Source organism: Mustela nigripes, chromosome 11 (genome assembly GCF_022355385.1).
Source record: "Mustela nigripes isolate SB6536 chromosome 11, MUSNIG.SB6536, whole genome shotgun sequence".
NCBI classification, from domain to species: Eukaryota; Metazoa; Chordata; class Mammalia; order Carnivora; family Mustelidae; genus Mustela; species Mustela nigripes.
In genome coordinates, this window is record NC_081567.1 from 27097472 (window position 1) to 27114318 (window position 16847).

Consider the following 16847-nt stretch of genomic DNA (forward strand, 5'->3'; position numbering starts at 1 on the left):
AGGCTTCGTGTTCTCTTTGGACCTTAAAGGCTAGAGCACGATTGCGATTTCTCATACCACTGACCTCATACATGGACCCACTCAGGCGGCGCAGGTCATGCCGGGTCGTTCCTCTATAACAATTTGAGGGACTTGGAACTTGGCCTCGATCACACGGCTGTTAAAGTAGACATCTCTGACCTTCCTGTAAAGTATATTTGGGCTCACCTTTGGAGGATACACATGCCCTAGAACGATCACGTGACTATCTTCCCAGGTCATTTCAAGTCACTCCTTGAAGTGAGCTTACGAATTGATAGCCGATAGTTCTGGGAGTGCTCTGAAGTATTGAAAATACCTTCCATCAGAGGTTAACAGGCGGAAAGAAGAAACAGACTGTGTTTTCAGTTGTTGTTTATCACTCTAGGTTCTGCAATGATGTATCTGAAACCTCCTCCTTTTCTTAAAAAAATTTTTAAAACAGCCGGCAAGAAATAGTATAATTGATGCTGCTAAAGTCTGGCCAAATATACCACCTCCAAATACTCAAACTGCACCTGTTACTATTCCTCTGTGTAATGGCTGTGGAACCAAAGGAACAGGGAAGGAGACCACGTTGTTATTGGCGACCAGTCTAGGCAAAGCTGCTTCGAAATTTGGTAAATGACAGTATGGTATAAAATTATTTAAGTAGTTCTCAGTATCTGATACTAACACTGCATTTAATCGCCTTGAAAAGATTCCTTGTGGTTCTGAAGCTACTGGGTATATAAGTCTTCATTTCTACCTCTTGGTAAAAAAAATCTTTTTATCCCTATAGACCAGCAAGCCATTTGCTTTTCATGTTGAGCTACAGCTACTTGAAACCAGAAGAAAAATAGGGAGCGTAGTATTAGAAATCAGTGCTAGAGGGGACTCCTTGTCAACTTAGGCTCATAATCCTGCTGTTAGTGGTACATTCCGTAGAAATACTTAATATTTAGAAAAATTTAGTAATGATTGATGAAAAGCTCATTGAAAAAAAACCTAAATATCATTTCCCCAAAAAAGTAGTTAATGTGGTATTTTATCTTTTAAAAACATTTTTTAATATTAAATCAGATGTTAATGCAGGTTAAAATTTTATTTTTTTTTTAAATCAAAGATGGTAACAAGTTCACCCTTTGTCACCTCTTCATGGGTGAGCAGGTAGACAAGCATGGGCAGATCATGACGATCAGGTCCCAGAGCTGCAGTGTCCATCTACCTCCACGTTAGTGTTCAGAGACACATTACGCCCAGCATGAGAACGGCTCATGCTTTGCAGTGGATTTATTGTGGGCTTGAAGTAACTTGGCCTTTAGATTTGTTCTCTCCTGAAAAATAGGAATAATCACTTAGAAATAACTATTGGAGCTTGCAGTTGTGCTATTAGGTCAATCGGTGAGGTTGGTGTCCTTAAGCTTAACATCAATCAGTAACTTCATTTTTCTGCTGCTAAGACTGCTAGGTAGCTACCTATTTATTTTAGTTTGCCATTGTTTTTCAGTATGTATGATTGAAAGTGTTAACATTTCCTAAGGGTCACCAGAAGTTGCACTAGCCGGACAGGTGCTGGAAAATTTACCCCCCATTGGAGTTTTTTGGGATATTGAAAACTGTTCAGTTCCCTCTGGCCGCTCAGCTACTGCTGTTGTACAGAGAATCCGTGAGAAGTTTTTTAAAGGCCACAGAGAAGCAGAATTCATCTGTGTGTGCGACATTAGTAAAGAAAACAAAGAAGTTATTCAAGAGCTGAATAATTGCCAGGTAAAATAATAATAATAATAATAATTTTAACTATTATGATAGAAGAATAAGCATATGCAGTTTTTTTTTTAAAGAATTTTAATTTAAAGTTTAATATACATTTGTGCTGAGTTTGCAAATAAAGGAAATTATCAAAAGATCATATCTAGGGGCGCCTGGGTGGCTCAGTGGGTTAAAGCCTCTGGCTTCGGCTCAGGTCATGATCCCAGGGTCCTGGGATCAAGCCCCGCATCAGGCTCTCTGCTCCTCGGGGAGCCTGCTTCCCCCTTCCCCCGCTCTCTCTCTTTGCCTGTCTCTGCCTACTTGTGATCTCTGTCAAATAAATAAATAAAATCTTTAAAAAAAAAAAAAGATCATATCTAACATACTAGAAATCATTTAATCATAACTGATCTTCTAGTAATCTATTTATATGTGACAGTGCTCTGCTAATATGATGGTTACATAAATTTATATCCTTTATTTTGGCTTCCATGACTGCTCTGTGGAAAGGGCACACAGGATTTATTATTTGAAATACACAAATTCAACTGAAGCACCAAGGTGTTAAGCAACTTGTAAAAACATCATATGGCCAATAAACGGATGAGCTAGGATTTAAATCCAGATTGTCTGGCTGCACAGTCTATTAAGATGGAACTAGAATCCAGTTCTTTTGATTCTTAGACAAGTAATTCTGTTGATATGCCATTTTGCCAAAAATTTTATATTTGTGCTCCTTTAAAAAAAACTAATAAACCCTACTGTGTATTGCGCATAGTTGAAGCAGCGCTCAAAACCTTTCCTTGCTCTGGAGACTTTTCAGTGAGTCTGGTAGCTTTAACAGAAATAAACACATTTGAGCTCTGTCGGGGACAGATGTCTCTCCTCTCTCATTACCTGACCCCAGATCCTGAAAGCCACAGACGATGTATGGTGGAGACAAATGACATCCAGTGCAGCAGTAAATCTTCCCTTCCTCATACACCTATCTCTGCTACTTCCCTAGCTGTTGGCAAAAGCTCGTAGGGAGAGCTAATTTACCTACTTCAAGTTTCACTTCCTTTTCTGCCTGTTTTCTCAAAGGCGGATGGACGAAGTGCAAAAGCAGAAGATTAGAGAGGTGAGCAGGGATGATAATGGGTCTAGTTCCTTTGTATGGAGAGACAAATTTGAATTTATTGAGATCCACTTAGAATTTTTTCCATTCCTAAGTGGCAGTAATAACAAGAGTATCTTTCCTCAGGGACTATCTCTAAGCTACAAGCAGAGTGTGTTGTGGTTTTCTGACCTCAGCTTTTGCTCATTTGTCCTTACTTTAAATTAATGCAGGTAACTGTTGCCCACATCAATGCTACCGCAAAGAACGCGGCTGACGATAAGCTCCGCCAGAGTCTCCGAAGGTTCGCGAACACACACACTGCTCCGGCCACTGTGGTTCTTGTGTCGAGTAAGTGCGGAAGGTCTGCCAGTTTCAGTTAAACTCATGGATGGAATTGTTACAGAAGCCAGAACATGTTAAAGTAAAATATGCCCCCAGAGAGACTGACCTACACCAGACATATTTATGCTTATGTCTGAGAGCTGTTTAGAGAAGAAATGGAGTCTGTGTGGGTTTTGTGTATTTTTTCCTTAGGATGTAAGAATTCTTGTGGGGCCAGTTAAAGAAAATGTAACTTTTTTTTAATCCTTTTTTTACCCTGGGCCCAGCAAATTTTTAAAAAATCTAAGAAGAAGCATTTCCAAAGTTGATGTTCCCCGAAATGTTAATATTTGCTTTCTTTCACTGCGGGAAGTAACATGTGTCTTGAAATCCGTAGAAGTATGTGGTGAAATTGTCCTGTGGTCTTAATTCTTCCAATACCAAATGTGTTCCTGTTCCAAGAAGTCGTGGGAGGTGGGGAGCAACTCTGAATTCTATAGTCCAGCCGTTTTTGTTTTTTTTTTCTCAGTGGGTGTTAGGGAAGTTGTGTGTCTTTGTGCAGTCCTCCTAATGTTTGGGGACGGGGGCGGGCTGTACCTTTTCTTGCAGCTGATGTCAATTTTGCATTGGAACTCAGTGACCTGAGACACAGGCATGGTTTCCACATAATTTTGGTCCATAAAAACCAGGCCTCAGAAGCACTGCTGCATCACGCGAATGAGCTGATCAGATTTGAAGAGTTCATTTCCGACCTGCCCCCTAGGTTACCACTAAAAATGCCAGTAAGTGGGTTTGTGTTCCTTTTTATTGTATTCTGATGTTATATTATGGAAGGTGAAGGCCACCCCCCACCCCATAACGGGCCACCAAGTGCTCTTTGTAGGAGGCTGGCCAGAGTTTTGAAATAAGGCTTTGAAATAGTTCTTCTTTTACAAACATACAGAGAATTGATATGTATGGAAACAGAGAAATTATACACTTTTTTAAAAAGATTTATTTATTTGAGAGGGAGAGGCGCAGGTGCAAGCGAATGGGGGAGGGGCAGAGGGAAAGAGAATCTCAAGCAGATTCTGTGCTTGGTATGGAGGCCCACATGGGGCTCGATCCCATGACCCCAAGATCATGACCTGAGCTGAAACCCAAGAGTCAGAGGCTTGATTGACTGAGCCCCCCAGGTACCCCTAATTGACTCTTTTTAGGCATCGGGAGGTCTGTTTTCTACAGTTGCATTCCCCACCATGTACACACACTTGCACAGTTTGTAGTTGTTATTGCTACACCTGTAGCTCGTAGAGCCACGTGCTAGGGGAATGTGGGCATATTTCCAGCAGGGTGAGCATGTCTTAAAGTCTTGATTTGGATGAGCGTGTTTACTGCAGTGTTGAACTATTTTTAAGCTATTTGGAGAATATATCGGTGACTCTGAAGAGAGCAGCATTCCCTTTTCTAATCTCCAAGGCCTTTAAGTCAGTTGTAGTGTTTTAGGTAACAGATTGCCCACTTTTGAGCTCCTTATTCTTGATGGTTAAAAAAGAAAAAGAAACTTGATCAATTAGAACTTTAAATCTTGCCATTCTCACCCACAAGAGCGATCGTTTAAGGTACACTTCTCTCTTCCTGTGTTTTTCAGTCTAAATAAGTTCACCTTCTCCCCTCTACATCATTGTGACCTCCCCTACAAGGCTAAGGCTGTTAGCTTAAGCCTGGATATCGCTCCTTGTTCTAATTGTGTGATTAAACGTGTGCCCCTCCATTAACCTGTTGTAACACTTCTCCTCTGTATCAGCAGTGCCACACTCTGCTCTATGTTTATAACCTACCAGCAAATAAAGATGGCAAGAGCGTCAGCAGCAGGCTCAGGCGCCTGTCTGATAATTGTGGTGGGAGAGTGCTGAGTATCACGGGCCGCAGTGCGATTCTCCGCTTCATAAACCAAGATAGTGCGGAACGGGCGCAGAAGCGAATGGAAAACGAAGATGTCTTTGGTAATAGGATCATTGTGTCATTTACTCCAAAAACTAGAGAACTCTGTGAGACAAAGGGTTCCAGTGCAATTGCCGATAAAGCGAAGTCTCCCAAAAAACTTAAGAATCCAAAATTGTGCCTCATCAAAGATACAAGTGAACAATCTTCCAGTGCCAAAGCCACGCCTGGAAAAGGGTCGCAGGCAAATTCTGGATCTGCTACAAAAAACACAAATGTTAAAAGTTTACAGGTAACTTCGATACCTCTTGCTTTCTGAAGTTTATGGTAGGTTTGGTTTGTGTCTGTGTTTGATATGCCTGCTTGCTTTTGGCGTATCCTTTTGAAATTTTCATTTTTGACCATACTCAGAGCTCCGTGTTTCCCCGACAGGCTTTAACACGCCATGGTTACTTACGTTTTCACCTGCACCGCACTTGTCTCTTTTAAGGAGCTGTGCCGCCTGGAGTCGAGGACTGGAACTAGAAGCATTGACTCCCAGCAGGGTCACCCGAGGCTGGCCGCACCTCCTCACAGAAGCTCGAGTGCCGCAGCACCCACACCTAAGAACTCGGGGACTCCAGAATCTGCGTACAAAACCAATCCGAAGTAGGTTCGCTCACTCTTCCTCGCAGATGCTTGTCTAATGTGAAGGAAATCCAGTAACCCTTCCCCTGCAACTTTTCCCTCCATTAGAAAAGAGAACCTCTGTGCCCGAAGTGTCACCAGTTCTCCTGTGGAGAAGAGAGATAAAGAGGAGACCCCGTTCCAAGTGAGTTACCCGTCGGCTTTCAGCAAGTTGATCACATCAAGGCAGATCAGTCCTCTGCTCTCCACACAGTCTTGGTCTTCTCGGTGAGTCTGGCTGCTTAATCGTGGGGTAGTTGCTCGCAAGAGGAGGGATTATGAAATAACAGCTGTTTGGAAGAATACAAGCGATACAGGAGTGCGTGAGGTAGAAGAGGAATCTTCCACCCCTCCTCGCCCAGCTCCCCTTTTCCTAGGGTAATCTTAGCTGGTGGTGTGGGCATTGCTGCTCACCTGCTCTCCCTCTTCCATGTGGGGATCTGGGTAAGCAGAGGTCAGAGAAACTTGTCTGGGATTCCCTGGTCTGGATGGGATGCACGTTAAGATGTCCCTACCATTTCCTCCTGAGGTCGTCATGTTGTCAGAGAAGCCCGAACTGGACACGCACTGGCTATTCATAACTCCTAGGGTAATTACCAGGAGCTGTTTGAGAAGTCTCTAAACCACTGTCATTACCTAAGTAACACTTACCTAAGCCCTCCACACTCACAGTTCTCCTCGGGGGCCCGGAGGGCAGGAGCCATAAGGCACCGTTGCGTCCCGTGAATTCCTTCAAGCATTGTCTTTTTCTGCTAAGTTGGTGAAGGCTCCCTCCAGAAAGTGACTTTAGATTTGTAAAGTTACATTTTAGGATACATGTGAAAGTTTTCCTGATGTGGAGAAAGACTACAGCACATGAGCAAGAATATCTAGTGTTTTCAGAGCCAGGGAGAGGTTAAGTGCCTTACATTAGTCTCACAGGCTAATTAACCAAGAACAAATACTCCAAGTGGAAAATTAATTCATTAGGCCAACCTATATTTTGTCTGTAGTTTTAAATAATCCAGTGAAAGGATATTTGATACTAAATCATGTACTGGTCAATAAGGGGCCAACGGGTGGTACTTCTGACAATAAATCTGTGTATATTTAAGATAAACATACGTTTGAAAACCAAATATTTAAAAACAAAACAAAATACCAAATATTCAGTTTGTTTGTTTTGTGGAAAGCTGTTCCTTTGTATAGATTCAAACAAATCCTGAATGATATGAACGAAGTAAGTAGAACCACGGTTTTTAAAAATAATTCAGTATGTATGTCTTAAGCAGGAGTATGTCTCCAAACCTTTTAAACAGAACGTCCCCACTTGCTTTCAACATTGCAAATCCGAGCACTGGTGCCGACAGCCCAGACCCATTTGCAAATGGTGCCGACATCCAGATCAGCAACATCGACTACAGATTGTCCCGGAAGGAGCTGCAACAGCTCATGCAGGAAGCGTTTTCTAGGCACGGCAAGGTAACCTTTTCTCTCTCGTTCCTGCCTTTCTTTTACCCTGCGCTAGCCTCTAAGTCGAGAGCATGTCTTTCAACACACTTAACTACAGCCAGGATATGAGGATTACTGAATGAGTTTTTTGTGTGGTCTGCTCGTGGTGATACTATGTCTCCAGTTTTTAGGACATAGCCCCAGAGAGCAAGAGACCTAGTGAAGAAGCACTTGTGGTCATGGGCAGAGATTTAAGTGGCACTTTGGGAAATAAAACGCTGATGGATTTTATTTAGCTCTGACTGCTAGAATACAGGAATAGGATTCTGAAATAATATTGGCTGCTTTTGTTAACATCTTTCTGTATGAATGCAGTTTATAGGTGCTGTTTGCTAGAAGTGCACCTTTTCCAGATTATTAAATAGCTATGCCCCCAGATGTTTGCAGGGTCCAGAGAAGACCCCCAAGACTCCTACCACATATTGGCTCCTGAGCCTGCATGGGAGTACTGTGTGCACAGGAGTGTGCGGGCAGGCCAGGCCCGTTTCATATCCCCGAAGGTCACCCCGTCCTAGTTCACTTAGGTTTTGCTTGACAAAAGTCTAGAGTTCGGACAGATTCCCTCACAGAAGCACGGAAGTCTGCAAACATGTTCCCTAATAATTCACCTTCAGTTTTAAGATGACAGGGTTCTGGGTAGACATAGCATTCCATTTTCCTTTTTACTGCTGTAGGTGAAGAGTGTTGAGCTCAGCCCCCATACAGATTATCAGCTCAAGGCTGTTGTTCAGATGGAGAACTTACAAGAAGCAATCAGTGCGGTGAATAGCCTCCACAGATACAAAATTGGCAGCAAGAAGATCCTGGTCTCACTTGCCACAGGAGCTGCTAATAAATCACTCTCTTTACTGAGGTAAAAACAAACCATTTATTTCAGGAAATAATATTTGGCCCAGAAACAATTTTAGAAATAAGAAAATAGATTCGATCATTTTCCCAGCCCTCTTAGATGATTACATATGCAGTAATGTTTATTTGTTAATCGATAGAGCTTAGAGATAAGCTGGAAGTCAGCAAGAAGCTAGTTAGAATAATTCGACTGTTGTTCAAGTCACTACTCAAAGGTGAAGTACAGCTTAAACTTGGCAGGCAGTTAGGAGTAAAATAATACACCACATAGCCAGAACAGGTTCTAAAAATAGTAGCCCTCTATGATAAAAGTTTATAAGCCTGGAAAGTGTGAAATACTACCTCCAAATCTTGGGAGAAGGTTGGTTGGTTTGTAAAGGGTAGGTCTACCAAGCTCCAAGCTCTCAACCTACAGGTAGATGCTTAATATCAAATAGACACTCCGTAAGCCTGCATTGTGATTATGTCACTTGTAGAAATCTGGTCGTGATTTTATTCTTAATGCACTTTGGTGATTCTTCGGCTCTCCCTGTTTTGGGGGAAACAAATAAAACAGAACTCAATTCTAAAAAATCTTTTTGAATTCTTAAAGGTATTTTTATGTGACATGTACTTCACCATTATTTTAAATTAGTTTTTATCCCCTAGAATAAAAGTAATACTCATGGAAGAAACTTTGGAAAGGTCAGAAACATAAAAGAAGAGGGGGAGAAAAACCATAATCCTGTGGCTCAAAGCCAGATCATTCAACAGTTTGCCTTTTTGTTTTCTCTCTGCTTTTGGCTGCCTTTTTGGTTTTTAAGACCATAGTTGGGATGATATATTGTATTCAGTTCTGTATCCTCAACTGTGGGAATTCACTCCCACGTGGAGTTCATGAACTATGTGAACCACAACGTGGCAGGAAACATTCAAGCTGTTCTTTTACTCTGAGTCAACAGGGTGTTTGTCTCACAGAGTAGTCAGCATTCTTCTGATACACAGGTGTGAGAAGCCCTATGCTTGTGTCTGATTTTTATATTCTTTAATCACCTTGTCCCTAAAGTTATTTAAGTTTTTACGGAAAATTAATTTTGACATAACAGAAACTGGTAAATTTATGTTGTGCGGACCCTTGAATAACATAGGGGTTGGTGTGCCAACCCTGTCCCCATGCAGTCAAAACTCCACACACAACTTTTGGCTCCCCACAGTCTTAACTACTAATTGCATACTGTTCACCAGTAGCCTTACTGGTAACACATACACCTGATTAACACCTGTTTTGTATGTTACATGCGTTACATACTGTATTTTTACAATAAAGTAAGATAGAAGAAAACATTACTAAAATCACAAGGAAGAGAACATACACTTACAGGACTGTACTGCCTTTATCAAAAGAAATCCATAAGAACACCAACTCGTGAAGTTGTTCAAGGGTCAGCTGTAATTTGTGTTAATTATGTGAGCTCAGTTTTTTAGATACAACTTGGAAATCCTCTGTTGATGTCCAAAAACATCTCTCACAAAGTGAAATTTTGTTTTACAGTGCAGAAACAATGTCTATTCTTCAGGATGCCCCTGCCTGCTGTCTGCCTCTTTTTAAATTTACAGATATCTATGAGAAAAAGTAAGTTAGGTTTATTTATTTTTTTTCTCATTGATCTAGTCTGTACTTATTGGCAGTTTCCAGAATTCTTATATTGATTGGTGATTGGCGTAAAACTGTGGTAGCCGCTCTGCACCGGCCCGGTGGAGGAAAAGACATAAAAGCAGTGGTATTCAAGTTCAGAGTTCAGTTCTAACATACATCTTAAAAACATCTTTTGTTTTTAGCAAATTTAGACCTCAGTGCCTAAAGCTGTGCTTTTTTTTTTTTTTTCCAATTTGACTGATGAGTTTTGTTCTTCATCGAGTGAACATTTTTGAGCACCTTCTAGACCATAAGCTCCTGGACAGCAAGGATTTAAGGACAGTCTCGTCAGTGCACAGGGCTTAGCAGGCACTTAGCAGGTACTAGTGGAATGAAAGTGTGGGGCTCTGTGGAGGGCGCAGAGCTGGGAGGACACAACCCTTGTCCCTGAGGACTTTATGACTGGAACAGAAGAGAAAACATTCACAGATCATTCTAGAACAAAGAAAACTGTCATAAAGGAAGTGCAGGGAGGAGAAAATGGTATGAGGATGAAAGGAACAAGGAGCCGGGAGCGTTAGTCTCTGAACCGTGGGAGCCCTGTTCTGTGGAGGAGGGAAGGGGAGGTGAGGGTGCAGGAACCGTGCTTCCGGAAAGCTTTTCTGGTGACGGTACCGTCGGAAGTGGAATGGACAGGGCAGAGAGGGAGACGGAGGGACAGTGCCACACCAAGTCCCCAGACCTGGGCGGATGCTGTAGGAATACCGAAGTTTGAGTTGTCAGTGAGTCAGGACTTGGTGACTAGTTTTGCATGGAAGGAGAGGTAAACAGTAGAGGTTGTTTCGATTCTGAGTGGGTTTTTTTGCCCCAGATGGACTAGGCGGATGGTTGTATGGTTGAATCAGAAATGGAGAAATAGGGCGCCTGGGTGGCTCAGTGGGTTGGGCCGCTGCCTTCGGCTCAGGTCATGATCTCAGAGTCCTGGGATCGAGTCCCGCATCGGGCTCTCTGCTCAGCGGAGAGCCTGCTTCTCTCTCTCTCTCTCTGCCTGCCTCTCCATCTACTTGTGATTTCTCTCTGTCAAATAAATAAATAAAATCTTTAAAAAAAAAAAAAAAAAGAAATGGAGAAATAAAGAAAGCATGTTCAGGAGGTGCAGTGAATTTTTGTCCTTGGTTTTTGGACACTGAAGATAGAAAGATGTGGCAGTTATTTTCCTAAAGGGGATCGTGGGATAGGGGAGCAGATTGGGAGGGAGAGGCAACCCAGAGAAAGGTAGAACTGGATGAAATGCCACGAGGGACAGGAAGCGGGAGAGAACCCAGAGGTGAGAGTGACATCGGGACATGGGGGGATGGTACGAGGTTTGGGAGGAGGAGGCTGCTTGGTGACTTGAGAGCCATCCCTACAGAGCCCTGTGGGTAAAATCTGGGGGCAACAGGCTGACAGACTGGATGGTAAAATGGCAGAGCAGCTCCTGAGAGAGCAGCTGTTCCCATTAGAAGTATAACAAGGTTACAGGACTGAGCGAGAGCACCAGGGGTGTTTATGTGCAGGAGCAGACAGCTTGAGTGAGGGCGAGGGTGTGAGGCCGAACTTGGTCTGAGCATCAGTGTAGGGCCCTGGGAAGAAACCAGTGGAGTGGCAGATGTGCACTTAATGTGTGCCAGGTTCTTTCCAGACATAACATTTAATCCTCCTATCAACCCTGTGAGGTGGGTATTATCTTCCCATTTTGCATTTGGAAAAGCTAAGCCTGTGTGGCCTCAGTCACCTTGGTTCTAGAAGGTTCTAGAAGGTTCTAGAACCAAGGTGACTGAGGCCACACAGGCTGGGTCAGGATGTGAACTCAAATCTTTCTGCCTTCTGAGCGGGTGCCTTTAAGTTCCATGTGTAAGAGACCTGCGTCGGGGGGATGATTGAGGAGTTGACCCTCTGGAAATGAGGTTGAGGCATAGATGAGGGGAAGGAGTAGCTGAAAATGAGTATACCTCTTCTGAGGGAGGAGAGCAGAGATGGGGAGAGGGGTAGGTAATCCAGAGGGATTTCCAGTTGTGGGGAGCTGAGTTAAGAGGTCATATCCTATAGCTTTCCATCTCAGGAAATTAGGTGAGATCATTTATAGAAACTTTAGGGTTCGAGGAATAAGCACCAAATGACATAGTGACTAAGGGGCAGTGTGCCAGAGGTGACTTGAAGAATTGCCAAGCATTACTGGTTTGGTAGTGAATGAATTTATAGTAGAATTATTCCAGTTTTACGTTTGAGGAGACAGAGGAACCATTTTTGGCAGTAGCTCCTTATTGCATCAGATACACAGGCATTTCTGTGTAACCAACGAAAAATGTTCTAAGTCAGTGTATCTCTCCTTTTCCTCACTTTTAGGTTTGGACACAAGTTGAATGTGTCAGATTTATATAAATTAACAGACACGGTCACAATCCGTGAGCAAGGGAATGGCAGACTGGTGTGTCTCCTCCCCAGCAGTCAGGCCCGGCAGAGCCCCTTGGGGTCTTCCCAGTCGCACGACGGCTCCTCGACAAATTGCAGCCCAATTATATTTGAAGAGTTAGAATATCACGAGCCTGTCTGCAGACAGCATTGTTCCAATAAGGACTTCAGGTATAACACTCATTTCCTTTTAGAAATCATCCTTGTGCATAAGATCACGGAATATCTGTTAAAATTACCTTGCAAATGTTTTAGCCAACTCTTGTGTTCTCTTTTCTGTAGTGAACATGAATTTGATCCAGACTCGTATAAGATTCCTTTTGTGATTCTCTCTTTGAAGACGTTTGCGCCCCAGGTTCACAGTCTTCTGCAGACACACGAGGGCACCGTGCCTTTGTTAAGGTGAACATGTCAAAGCCACCGAGATACGATGCTTTGGTTCTCCTCTTTCTAGAAAGTCTGCCCCCTGCCCACCCCTTGTCCCAAGCGAGTATCCTAGAATGCCTCATCCTAACATTTTTGGTGACTTGCAGTCAAAGTATATCTGAAATGGGATGCATTTGCTTGGTATTTCCACAAAAAAATTTGTGTGTGTGCAGATTTTTAGAAACATAAGCAACGAATAGGAACATTTCTTCCCCACAGAGATGAGATTAGTGTAAGCGCTGTTCTAGAAGTATGTGCGTGTGCTGCTAGAGTGCACACACCTCAAGCAGTAACTTGTAAAGCTTGAGAGAGAGGTGTTCTTCAGAAGGCCTGTAAGCATCCCGGGGCCAGGTAGACTTACTATAGGGGCCAACATGGGCCCTAAAGTCCGTTTGCCTTAAAGCCACTGATACCTTAAAGCAGGTAAATAACTGCGCTTGGAACCCAGGTACCTTATTTCTCACCCCCCTGTGCTGGAACACTGTTTGGGTACTTCTGGTATCCTCAGCGCCAAAGAGGTCAGTGCCATGGTGATGGCCTCCCTGTCCCTGGGACCTGAATTTTCACGTTCAAACCCAGATCCTGAGGATTTAAGGAGAAAGGATTTATGAGTGGATATATTCAAATAAAGATTTCTGTGTAGCAGGTGCTTTGCTTTTCCGTTAGTTTGATTAGCCTCCCTGTCCCCCACTTCAGCTTTCCAGATTGTTACGCTGCAGAGTTTGGCGAGCTGGAAGTAGTGCAGGAGAATCAAGCGGGTGTTCCCTTAGAACACCTCGTCACCTGCGTTCCGGGAGTAAACATTGCCACTGCGCAGAGTGGCATCAAAGTGGTCAGATGGATCCACAACAAGCCCCCGCCTCCAAACACAGGTAGGAGGCAGGCCCTGGGGTGTTCTGAGCCACCAGCCACTGGGAGAGGAAGCCGTTGGCTTTTGTCTTGCATGGCAGCACTGTCTGCCAAGCGCGAAGCACCGTTAATGTCGGCTGTTGTAAAAACTGAAACTTCTCCAAGGTGCTGAAGGTCTGACAGAACCAGATGTCTTGCAAGTTCCAGCATAAATTCTGTAAAAAAAGTTTAAAAGCCACATTTCACTGTTACAAACACCTTTAGATCCACCTAATTTTGTGAAGCTTTTTGGTTCGTCAGTTGACCGGCCTTTTTAAAAAATGGTTTCGGGGCGCCTGGGTGGCTCAGTGGGTTAAGCCGCTGCCTTCGGCTCAGGTCATGATCTCAGAGTCCTGAGATCAAGTCCCGCATCGGGCTCTCTGCTCAGCAGGGAGCCTGCTTCCCTCTCTCTCTCTGCCTGCCTCTCCATCTACTTGTGATTTCTCTCTGTCAAATAAATAAATAAAATCTTTAAAAATAAATAAATAAATAAATAAATAAATAAAAATAAAAAATGGTTTCAACGTATTTGAAAGAAATACTGCTAAATGCAGGTTTATCTTTGAAATTTGTTTTGGTCAATGTTTGTGACTTGGATAAATGTGAAAACAGATTTAGCTTTCCGTGTAAAGGACCAGGAAATGTAAACCTAGCTTTGGGTGAGTGAGTGAGTTCCAGGCCTCCTCCCAGGCTGCAGGTGTTAATCCTACCACTTGTGAATGGGGCTGAATATTGTTGCCTGCCTAAGGACACTTCCTTCTTTTTGACCCTGACCACTTCCTCCTATGCGCCTACCCCCCCCCCCCCCCCAAGGATTACCAGGGAAGGAGAAACATTTGTATCAGCTGCTTACCACCTTCTCCTGCCTTTCCCCTCAGTCCTAGACTGCTCAGGCTCCCATGCACTGTGCTCTTTCTCTTCCTCTTTTGTCGTCAGTCTATTAGTCTTGTAGAAACATTTCCATTGGATTATACTTTCATAATTAAAACTTTTTCTTAATTACATGGACATTCAAGATAAATACAAGAATCTCTTTCTTAGTTTTATATCGGCAGGTTTTACGTTACTGCTTTCCATGGTTTCCTGCACGATGTTTTCGGCTTCCCTACAGGTTAATTAGACTTTTCTGGGCTACCTGCTTGCTCCCCATTTGTAAATTTGTTTCTGTCGGAAAGTATGTTCCATGGGACCAAGTCCAAATGAACCTCTGAAATACAACCAGTTTACAAGCTGGAAACCTTCTGTGTAATTCTGCTTTAAGTTAACACTCTGCTGACCTATGCTTTACTTTGACTACAGAACTTTGAGAAGTAGTGGTAAAGCATCTGCCAGCCCATGAAGAAGTTGTGCTTGTCCATAGATTATATGGGACCTGAGTGTAGATGCTGAGAAGTACAGCGGCCCTTTGGTCTCATCTCCTTGGTTATGGTTGAGCTGAGGCAAGGGAGGGCGAAGTTAGTTGGCTTTCTTTCAGGGGTGAGATCCTGTCTCAGGCATGTTCTCTTTCTCTCCCCGTCTAGATCCTTGGCTTCTGCGTTCTAAAAGTCCTGTGGGCAACCCTCAGCTGATCCAGTTCAGCAGGGAAGTGATCGACCTGTTGAAGAGCCAGCCGTCCTGTGTCATCCCCATCAGTAATTTCATCCCATCTTACCACCACCATTTTGCAAAGCAGTGTCGGGTATCAGACTATGGATATTCCAAGCTGATAGAATTATTGGAAGCCGTGCCTCACGTATTGCAGGTAAGGAAGGATTAAGGATTATTTGCTTAATGACCGGAACGTTCCTCTATGGCCTCGGCTCCTTCAGGGAAACAGAATAGCTGGTAACCTCATTCGGGGTGGCTTCTCAGTTTTTCTAGAAAACTGTGAGTTTAAACATAAAAACGGAACCCCTCAGAGCACTGAGAGTATTTTCCTTCTAATCTCTGTAGACTGACCTTCCTCTTCCTAGCTCAGGACTCTCCAGGATTGTTCACTCTTACAGAGGAGCTGCCATGAACATGGGCTTAGCTCTCATCAATGAGTTAAAGACCAGCTCCTGGGCTGGAGCCTAGCGTTGGTTCCTAAGGAGTCTTGACCCTATTAATTTAGCTTGTTCCATAGCTTCTTACCCATAAAACAGCTTCCAGCTTACAAACTGGCCTGGAACACCTGGGCTGTCTTTTGTAGAGTTTAGTTGAAATTAGTAGTTGCATTTAGTTGAAATTTAGTAGAAATTAGTTGCCCAGATTAATAATGGGCTTTTTATTTCCGTACTCATGACTAGTTGGGAAGGGGTATAAAGGGCAAACAAAACGGGGGAGGGACCTCTGGCACTTGACAGTCGTTCATTTTGACCATCTGCATTCTGTTGACCTACATGTATTTAAAAATGCAGATCCCATACATAAAAGGACTTGTTCTCCAAGACGGGTAACAGGAGAGAGAGGGAATGCCATCACCCAGAGAGTCAGTACGTGCCAAGGTCTGACAAGTATAAATAATCAAAGTGTTTGATTTGCAGATTCTCGGAATGGGCTCCAAACGTCTGTTGACCCTTACCCACAGGGCCCAGGTGAAGCGCTTTACTCAGGATTTACTAAAACTTCTCAAATCCCAAGCCAGCAAACAGGTCATTGTGAGGGAGTTTTCACAGGCTTATCATTGGTGAGTTGATGAGAAGGGCGGGGGTCAAAAAAGAAAGCACATACTTCAGAACACTTTTTCTTCCCACACATTTAAAATCATTATCCAGCGTTTTCTGTTTAGGATTTTTGAGGAAGATTGCAAGTGATATTTCTGATTCTTTACCTACTTCCCTGGTTGAATTCTAGGTGTTTCTCAAAAGACTGGGATGTCACCGAATATGGTGTTTGTGAGTTGATCGATATTGTCTCAGAAATCCCAGACACAACGATCTGCTTGTCCCAACAAGATAATGAAATGGTGATTTGTATCCCCAAGAGAGGTATGTTGACCTAAATGTGCTGTTCGACCGTTGTGTATCTTAACAAGGAATCCTATGACCTTTCCCCGCCTCCATGGTTCCTGAAGATTCCGTGGAAAGTGCATCGTGAGAACTATCGAGGTACATTGGATCTGGGGTTCTTCAGAGCAGGTGCGGCCACTTGCCAACAAGAAAAGCAAGCTAGGTTTTTAGAATTCACTGTAGGGGAAAGACGGGCATAAGCAGCACTTTCTTGAAACGCCTTCTTCAGCCTGTCTGTGGCTGTTGGCCCCATAATTATCCAGCTGAGAGACAGTTACCATGGCTGTTGCTTGTCTCCTCTTTAACTGAGCTACTTGACTGTGCACTCTTGAGAAAGAAAGAAGATCCAAGCAAATGTTTTGACTTTCTCATTTTGGTCCTTCTGATTAAGCTCTGGGAG

The 16847-nt window shown here is 43.3% G+C and overlaps 1 protein-coding gene across 8 annotated transcripts in view; it reads left to right on the top strand.

Annotated features, from left to right (window-relative positions):
• The window catches only part of MARF1 (meiosis regulator and mRNA stability factor 1), a 39608-nt gene that overhangs the window by 6988 nt on the left and 15773 nt on the right, over nt 1-16847 (top strand). For 3 of the 8 annotated variants that reach the window (XM_059415260.1, XM_059415265.1, XM_059415266.1), the window contains 16 exons: nt 464-638; nt 1541-1767; nt 3079-3196; nt 3779-3951; nt 4956-5384; nt 5583-5740; nt 5828-5986; nt 7027-7219; nt 7924-8102; nt 9630-9710; nt 12099-12335; nt 12447-12566; nt 13287-13462; nt 14999-15219; nt 15983-16125; nt 16293-16426. In XM_059415260.1, coding sequence (XP_059271243.1) covers nt 464-638; nt 1541-1767; nt 3079-3196; nt 3779-3951; nt 4956-5384; nt 5583-5740; nt 5828-5986; nt 7027-7219; nt 7924-8102; nt 9630-9710; nt 12099-12335; nt 12447-12566; nt 13287-13462; nt 14999-15219; nt 15983-16125; nt 16293-16426 — 2923 coding nt within the window. The remainder of the gene's footprint in view (nt 1-463; nt 639-1540; nt 1768-3078; nt 3197-3778; nt 3952-4955; nt 5385-5582; nt 5741-5827; nt 5987-7026; nt 7220-7923; nt 8103-9629; nt 9711-12098; nt 12336-12446; nt 12567-13286; nt 13463-14998; nt 15220-15982; nt 16126-16292; nt 16427-16847) is intronic. The other 5 variants (XM_059415261.1, XM_059415264.1, XM_059415262.1 and 2 more) reach the window with 5 other exon arrangements.